This window comes from Papaver somniferum, chromosome 9 (genome assembly GCF_003573695.1).
Source record: "Papaver somniferum cultivar HN1 chromosome 9, ASM357369v1, whole genome shotgun sequence".
In the NCBI taxonomy this organism is placed as follows: Eukaryota; Viridiplantae; Streptophyta; class Magnoliopsida; order Ranunculales; family Papaveraceae; genus Papaver; species Papaver somniferum.
In genome coordinates this window covers 42,524,062-42,533,468 of record NC_039366.1, presented here as the reverse complement: position 1 = coordinate 42,533,468, position 9,407 = coordinate 42,524,062, and the positions used below count along the sequence as shown (strand labels likewise).

Here is a 9,407-nt window from a genome sequence, read left to right as displayed (position 1 = left end):
TAGGGGGTGAATCCCATCTCACCAAATGGGAAGTGAAAAGTGTTTGTTGTATCCCAAAACCGCTCAGCAATATAATCAACCATTGAATGGTTGGTTTCGCTACATTGTATGTCCAGTAAATTTTGCCATCCCGCTTTTTCAATAATATATTTAGCTCTAGGACAGTGTTGTGAAATAGTTTGATAGTGATGAATTACCGATGCCAAAGATCCACGATGTTGATACTTCAATTTGTGCTCCCCTGTAAATGTGATGTCCGTAGTAGCGTGCGGTTATCATCTTGCAGTATAGGAAACCCCCCTAACCGGGGAATATCAACCTCCTTAATTGTACCAGTAGCGATTAAGTTATAATCCTCTTCGGCTACAGATTTTTATTTCTTGTTCGTCTTCATGCGACCATTGAAACGCGCTGTGAATTTGTTCAACATCTGTGCACACACTATAGATGCAGTTACATTATTAAAAGACCAACCCTCATTAACGAATATTTTTATTAGTCCATCACCATTATATTCCAAATACTATAAATCCTTAACACAAACCATATCAATTCCAAATTCTATAATTCCAGAAACACAAATTAAATCGTCACCGATGCATTTCCAAAATCATTACAAGATTCCACAACCCAATTTAATCACTTCAAGATTCCATAAAAATCACTAAAAATCAATTCCATACTCACGCAATTAGCTCTTCTACATATGTAACTCCCAAAATTTACATAACTACAATTTACATAACTAAAATTAATCACCTCAAAATTCAATAAAAAACAATACAAATTCAATTATTGGTAACCATATTCACATACAACATGCAGAAAACCAATAATTAATCCAATAATTTACATAACTACAATAATTTACAATAATTTAAAATTAATCCAATAATTTAAAATTAATCCAATAATTTACATAACTACAATTATTGATAACCATATTCACTAAAATTAATTACCAACAGACAACATGAAGAAAAACAATAAAAGGAAGCTCTCAACTGAAATAGGTTTTGAAACAGATGAAGGGTGAGAACTATTTCCCACATAATCTACATAACCACAAATTTTTACAATACCCAAAAATTATAAATCTATTCCACCCACAAATTAGATCTTCTATAACTATTTTAAAAAAAATTTAACCAAATTTACATAAGCATCAAATATTTTTTTTTCACATACATATTAATCTCTAAAAAAACATAAAACACACATAACCAATTAAATTTAACCAATTTCATATTCATATTTGTTCGTTAAAACCAAATTTTAGATAAACTAATTTTAACAAATAAAACCCTAAATAAATTATACAACAATATGGATAAAACAAAAGAGATTAAGAAAAAAAAAACATACCTCTTTTGTAACCCGGGTTCATCAAGTATCTCGTTTTTTACTTTTCTTTTACTGCTCGTTACTGTGATGTGTTGGTTTAGAAGCTGTGTTTGTGGGCGGTAGAAACAAAGAGGAGGTAGAAAAGAAAAGAAGAAGACGGAGAAGATTAGGGTAAAGGGAAAGTGAACACGTGGGCTATACGTGGTGGTTAGAGATTGTCCGGGCTTTAATGCCACACGTGCTAGATACATGTGTTAATAGAAGTCCAATACTATACGTACGCCTGCCATGAGGCGTTGATTCCTTCATTCGCCTGAGTGAAACCAAGCGTTGATTATACGTACGCCTGAGAGAAGAGTGAGGCGTTGATTATACGTACGCCTGAATGAGGCGTTGATTATACGTTCGCCTGAAACAGACGTTGATTATACGTACGCCTCAAAACAGGCGTTGATTATACGTTCGCCTGAAACAGGCGTTGATTATACGTACGCCTCAAAACAGGCATTGATTATACGTTCGCCTGAAACAGGCGTTGATTATACGTACGCTTCATTCAGGCGTTGATTATACGTTCGCTACACCAGGCGTAGATTATACAAACGCCCCTTCTCCGAGCGAGAAATATATGTACGCCCCACAACAAGCGTATTCTTTACCAACGCCCCACAACCAGCGTTAACTATATCTCCGCCCGGCCCAAACGAAGATTATACCAACGCTCCACATGCAAGCGTGGATTATACATCCGCCCGACTAAATATACTCCACTGCCTTAACGTGACACTACAGACTAAACTCAAATTTGATCGTTTGTTTTGGTCTTTGATCTTTGGTTTTGATCGTACCACTGTGGACGCTTTAGGACATTCCATAACCTTGTCTATGGGTGGGAATAAAAAAATCGCCTCAATTCTTTTGGGTCCCACCTAAAAATGACAGGTTAATTTTCACCCTTGCCTTGTATTTACAATGAGGAGTAACCATCATGTGTCTACTAGTCTAACGCCTAAATAGTAAGTTCGCGAATCATTCGCGAATTTTTCCGTATCACGAATTTTACCGTCTTATTCGCGTACGTTTGCAACTCCGAACCCAAGTCGCGTATTATGTGGCATTCCCGGATTATTCGCGAATCGTTCACGAATTTTACGTATCCCGAATGATACGTCCGCTTAATTCGCCATAAATTCTTTAGCTTTTACTTTTCAAAGACTCCATTTTTTGGGATTTACTGCCTCCCGAGCATACACGACCGAATATTAGACGTGTTGTAATTTTTATGAAACAAAAACGACTGAACAAATTTGAAGGTGAAGGTGAGAGAGATCTCAAACTCACTAACCAAGCATCTAAACCACCATACGACGTCTTCTTGGATAACCAATGTTGTATATATTATTAATATCATCATATTGAGTTTATTTTTTCCTTCAATAACTCACACATGCATAAAAATTGGTCTATGACTTTATAAATACAAACTATTTGTTATATATAGATACCGAATTTTCAGAGCCGAACTCACATTTACAAATCGAATTATACACGTACGTATGCCGTTCCGAATTAATGACGAATCACGTCCCGTTGACCAAATTTTGGACCGAATTTGGATTTTACAAAACCGTATAATACTCGTACGTTTGCCGTTCCGTACGTTTGCCGAATCCCGAATTGCTAACTAGGGTCTAACGAGCTTTACTAGATTTCATTCTCTCTGGTCCGTGAGAGAGGAGAGCAACATGGTAATCTTCTCTGCAGTATTTCATCCGCTAATCCCATCCATAACCAAACCATCCCTCACACTTCTCACTACACCACTAATCCCTCAACCCACCTGCGTCAGAATCCCAATTCGAAACCCTAGAAACCCAAAAAGATTTGTGGTTTTTGCAGAAGGAATCAATGGATTGAACTCAAATGAGAAAGAAAATGGCAATAATGGGAAAGAAGAGAAAAACCCTTTCTCCAATTTCAATTGGAAAGATTTGTTAGACCCAAATCCAGAGAATTTTGCAGCAATTGCATTAACTGGTTTGCTAACATGGGCTAGCGTTCAAGTTCTTGGGCAGCTTTTGTTCATCTCTTTTGCTATCCTTGTTGCTGCTCTCAAGTATTCCTTTATTGCTGCTCTTCTTATTTTCATTCTCATTACTCTTTTGTGAATGTAGTTTCCATGTTCTATATATGTTTTTATTAGTTCCTTTTTAGATTCATTGATGTTCTTGGTGTATATGAAAATCTTATTTGTTAGTTTATGTAAATTCAGATACATTGAATATCTTTGCGGTCAAGGATTTGGGTGATTTCATCAGTTGTAATTTTAAACTAGGGACACGAATTTGGGGGAAATTTTAACAGGGCTGAAATTTTGATGCAATTGATTAGAAACTATAGTATTGGTTGTTTATTGTATTTGGTATGAAATTGTTGCTTCAGTTTAAGTTATGGGAGAAGGCGTGCTTACCATTTAGATAGTATCATTTTATTCTTTAAACATAGAACATACATGGTATGAAGTGGTGGTAGACTGGTAGTGATGTACTTAGATGAGATAAATGTGAAGAAAATTGAAGGAGACCTGTTCAAACCAATTGCTAAGACAGCGAGGTAATTTCACGTATTACAGTATTGCTGAGATGAATACCTGAGATTGTTCACCTTGTGTTTCCGTAGCTTTCGTGCCGTCTGAGCTCTGATGGAAATAAACGATACACATTCAAGTTTACATGTTCACTACTCATAGAAGGTTCTCTTTGTCTTCTTATTTTCATTCTCATTACTCTTTTGTGAATGTAGTTTCAATGTTCTATATATGTTCTGATTAGTTGCTTTTTAGTTTCATTGATGTTATTGTTGTATACGAAAATGTTAGTTTATGTAAATTCAGAAACATTGAATATCTTTTCGTGTCAAGGATTTGGGTGATTTCATCAGTTGTTATTCTAATTTAGTGACACGAATTTGGGGAAAATTTCATCTGGGGCTGAAATTTTGATGCAATTGATTAGAAACTGTAGTATTGTTTGTTTATTTGTATTTGGTATGAAATTGTTCCTTCGGTTTAAGTAATGGGGGAAGGCGTGCTTACCATTTCGATAGTATCATTTTATTCTTTAAACTTAGAACATGTATGTATGAAGGGGTGGTAGACTGATAGTGATGTACTTGGATGAGATAAATGAGAAGAAAATTTAAGGAGACCTGTTAAAACCTGCTAAGACAGCGAGGTAGTTTCACGTATTACAGCATTGCTGAGATGAATACCTGAGATAGGGTATCTGTCATTGTTCACCTTGTGTTTCCCTAGCTTTCGCGCAATCTCAATAGGATTGTGGTCTGATGGAAATAACCGATACACATTCAAGTTTACATGTTCACTACTCATAGAAGGTTCTCTTTGTCTTTCAAACAAAGAAGAGAGTCAAGTAAACATAGGATTTTAAGTTTGTTGTTCCCTGCAAGATAAGGTTCATTTAGATTAACACTCAGGTCCCATATGGAGTATCCAGGGATTTTCAGTCTGTTATGATGAGTGGATTATCATATTTTTATGGTGCTTTTGTTTTCTCCATTTATGGAAATAGAACCAGCGAATAAGTTGATCAGTGAAGATTTTCTGTTTTCTGTGTTCTTCAAAGTTTGCCTTTTTTCTTCTTCTTTTGTGTACATGCAAGTTCTGTCTGTCGTCTTGTTGATACTTTGTTAAGTCAGTCCCATTGGCTATCTTTTCACATAAAGAGTTTGTGTTTAAGGAAATGTATGATCATTTTTTGAGCTTTTTATTTAGTACCATAACTCCACAATGAAGACTAGAAAGACAAAAGGGGAAAACTTATTCAGATCTGGATTTTGGATGTATTTAACTTGAGCAGTATTGTTCGTAATTGTGTTTGATATGAATTCGTGCCTGCATTGGTCTTACGTTATTGGATGTACCTTCATGCAGGATCATTTCACTATTGTACCTAAACTCTGTTTTGAGTGTTTCATACAGATTTAAAAGTGGCGATGGTTGTGCACCGGATGGGGTTAGATTACACTTTAGAGACCGATAGTCTTTTGACGAAGTGGTATTAACTGTCAGGTATTTCCATGTATTGCAAAATTTGCTGAGATAAATAGCTAATATGCTAACTAGGCTAACCGTCATTCTCCACCTCGTGTTTCTTCCTTCAATATATGTTCATGCTTACTTGTGCTAGCTTGCGGTTGCTGCGTCTAATGCTAGGGAAATGGTGAGATACCTTTACCAGTAGATGTAGTGACTCTACCTGCTCTACTCAAGTTTGACCAGACTTAAGACAATCAATAGTTTCATATTAACATTGGCTAAGCAGCAGAGCTTTATGGCTTGGTGGACAGTCTCAGACAAATAAAACTGCTAAGTAATCTCTTTGTCCAGCTTGTCAACGGCAGCAAGATTTGATTAGAAATAACTGATACCCTGATCTGTTTTCAGGTATGGGTCCCTCGAAAGACCCAATAGCTTGATCTGTCTTGGATTTTACTCCAAGTCATCTTAGATATAGGATTCTATTCCTAAGGGGAAAATTAGAGTCGTCTGGGGTTCTATTCCAGAATCATACATTAATTAGAATTCCCAATATACAATGGTTTTGAATTTTCTTTAAGAGTTTCCTGTGTAGAAAGGATGTCTAGTCCACAAAAGTGTGCTGGTTGATACATTTTAAGGGGAGAAATTTCTGCTAGACGAAGAATTCAAAAAGAGGAATAGGAGAAAAGATGGATGCAACCTTGAAATTGTAAAGCTGTAAAGAGCTCGAGTGAAATACATCACTTAGTGTAAAGGACGTGAACTATTCAACGAGTCTCGTAGCATCGAGTTATAGTAAACCCATGTTTGAAACATCAACAACTGTGAGATACTTTAAATGATTTAACTTTCTGGCTTCAACAATGGCAACAAAATCCTTATTGAATCAGTTCCCGAGTTGTTGATTACAAAGGAAATTTTAGGGACTATGTGGTCATTATAAATTTGAAGTATCAAACAGACTAAACTTTTGGAGGTGCTCTTTGAAAATAGATTGCCAATCCACAAAGCATGTGTCGTTTTGTGCCTTCGTTTTCTCTGCCGGTAGAAGATACACCATATGGGTTAAGATGAAAAAGTTTGCAGCTGCAATTTTTCTTTTTCATGTGTTGAAAATTTTCTTCTATCATTGATTCTAACAGTAGAAAATGTTCCCTTGAAGAATTGGTTTTGGTGTTTCCAAATGATATCTCGATGATTCTGTCATTGTCCTTCCAGTTATTTATTTCAGCTCTATAGTACAGTACTTTTCAGCTGCTAACTTCTTGAACTCCTTTGCTTAAATAGTACAATACATTGTAGATTCTGTCTCCCTTATAAAGTTATGTAAATCTGAGATTTATGCTTTTGTTCGTTGACTGTACTGGCTGGTTTTGTTTTTGCATCACAAGACAAGTTCTGCAGCATAGATCAGAGATCTATCTCTGAACCCGATCAAGGAAATACTCTGCAGGTGTTTGTTATTCTTATTTTTCCTATTTTTCAGATCTCGAACACCTGTGCAGTGAATATTTATAGACAACTTGTAATTAATAAACTCCAGCACTTTGAGTTTGACTGATTATGTCATACTTATATGTAACTCATTTCATGAGTAGGACAGAATCGAAGTTCTCAACCAAATTTATCTTTGGTTTGAAATTTCATACCTGGAAGTTGGGAGAACAGGGCCCTCCTCCCGTCTATTTTTGTCAAGCCTTTGGAGTCAAATGTATAGAGCCTGTAAAAACCGAGGACTATCCTCAATGAATGTAGGAACAACGTTGACGTACGAAACCAGAACAATTAGTTTAATGTGTTATAAATTTATAATCATGTCACACTGATAATGAAACAGTAATCAGGATTAGTATATTTGTATTGTCTAAATCAAAATATGATGTTGCATTCATTGTATACATCTTTCAAAAGGTTAGTTTACCCAATTAAGATGTCTACTAATTTGAGCAGGTAAAAGTATACATCAAATCATAGATGTGTAATGCCCCCTTCCAGTCTTTCCATTTTGAGATGTTTTGATATGAAGAAGAAAAAATCATCTCCGATGGACGTCAGTCGGGGCTTCCTATAATCTGATCGAGTGTGAGCTAACGGTTGCACTAGCTTCGCTGTTGACTGAGCTCCACAGATCGAAAACTTTCAGAATCTAAACCTTTGTAAGAGCCAGGAGTTAATCCATCCTCCAATAATCTATCACTATGATTCTTTCTTCTTCTCCAGACACTGAAAATTACAAACCCAACAACTAAAACTAAAACTAAAACTATTATTGCTCCAATTATCAAACCAAGACCAACTGCAACGCTAACAACTCTTTTCTTCTCTTCATTCTTCACTTTAAAGAACCCTGATTTACCTTCATCTCCATCACTAACTAAACTATTAATTGGGTACTGAATCTTGTAACAAAACTTGGTTGCATTATTATAAACAGCTCCCCAACAACTACAGTTTCTTTCACAAGAATCCTCACAATCATTCAATGTCTCCATCTTTTCAAACCCCATCCATTCTTTGTAAGGCACTTCAACACCTTTCCTTCTTAAAATCCAGTATCCTTTCCCTAACACTTCATTTTTACTACAGGAATCCCCAGTTTTATGTGGAAAACACTCTCCTGAATTGTACTGAGTCTTGTTATCCAGACATGAACAACCCTTGCCGGGTTGACAAAGACCATAAGAACCACAAGCATTCGGAAGCTCACAGACGTCAGAAATTGCTTTAAAATCCAACACCCAAGTTGTTCCACTCCAGTAATAACCTCTGAGATTGCCATCTGATTCTAGCTTTAGTTTTCGGATTCCCGGTACCGGTCTTTGGAAACTGTCGAAAGGAAGAATATCTACTGGAGCTTTTAAAGTTTGATACATACCCAGATATCCATTTGAGCTAATTCTTGCATAAATTGGACCATTTCCTTCAACAATCTCTGCCTTTGCTTCCATAGCTCCATGTTTCCAATACAGCTGTGTCGAATTCATATTAACTTTCGAGTATAAACCAAAATAAGTATCTCCTAATCTCATAGAATACAACCCATTTCTAGAAACAAGAGACATGGACACTGTAAAATTCTGACTCTCAATAAGTGTATCAAATGGAAAATCATAACTTTGCCAAACTATAGATTGCTCATTCTTGCCTGAAAGCTTTTGCACTTGAAGATTTGAGTCGTGCATAAGTAGAACTCTATCACCAACACTTCTAGTTGACCAAAATACATTTGAATGTGAATCAGACAAGACTAAACTTCCATTAAAGGAAAGCTTTGTAGCTTTAGACCATCTTAGTGAACCAGTTGTATTAGCTGTCCAAATGGGTTCAGAAGAAGGTACATGTAATATAGCAAGAGAAAGTTTGGAGTCCTCAATTCTGAGGAACCCAAGTGAGAAATCACCTGTTGGATCATTAAGAAGTGGTTGGAATGAAGATATGGATGAGTCTGGTGTTGCTGTGAAACCTTTGGGTAGTTCTTGTGGGGTTTCTGATCTTACTTGTATGACTATGTTCAAAGAGAGAAGAATAGTGATAAGAAGAAGATGAAGATGAATTTGACCGGAGGAGCTAGTGAGTGTTTTCATGGTGGAATGGATTAAGAACTATGAGCAACCAGATAAGAAATGTTACAGTATAAGAAGACGACGATGCACTTGAGAAGAGGAGATAAATAGAGACATTTGTTTATGTGACTGTGGGCAATATTTAAAGAGGAAAAATATAGTTTCTCTTACTTCAAGTATTTAGAACCTTTTTTAAAGGTTGAAGATAAAAAACAAAACAATTCAAATAAGATAGAAACCACGAGGGCAGAGACCATCGTTAGGGTTCATTGACCACTAGGGATGAACATGGTTTCGGTTTTTCACCGGAACCAGACCGAGCCAAATCGATTAGCAAGAAACCGAGCCAAATCATTTACTAATGGATTGGTTATGGTAAAAAAATGAAAAACCGACATTATTGGTTCGGTTTTGGTTTGACCTGAAAATCGAACCAAAAA

At 36.1% G+C, this 9,407-nt stretch overlaps 1 protein-coding gene across 2 annotated transcripts; it reads right to left on the bottom strand.

Annotated features, from left to right (window-relative positions):
• Positions 1 to 5,961: 5,961 nt before the first annotated feature.
• LOC113307872 (PAN domain-containing protein At5g03700-like) lies at positions 5,962 to 9,093 on the bottom strand. 2 transcript variants are annotated; one of them, XR_003339360.1, is made up of 3 exons: positions 7,326 to 9,093; positions 7,054 to 7,124; positions 5,962 to 6,901 (listed from the first exon to the last, which is right to left on the bottom strand). XR_003339360.1 is itself a non-coding variant. In XM_026556336.1 (1 exon), the coding sequence occupies exon 1, from the start codon at positions 8,986 to 8,988 to the stop codon at positions 7,504 to 7,506; it is 1,485 nt and encodes a 494-aa protein (XP_026412121.1). In that variant the 5' UTR covers positions 8,989 to 9,093; the 3' UTR covers positions 7,234 to 7,503. The 2 variants fall into 2 exon arrangements, 1 of the variants encoding a protein (XP_026412121.1); XM_026556336.1 differs by lacking the exons at positions 5,962 to 6,901; positions 7,054 to 7,124 and having other exon boundaries at positions 7,234 to 9,093.
• Between the last annotated feature and the right edge of the window lie 314 nt (positions 9,094 to 9,407).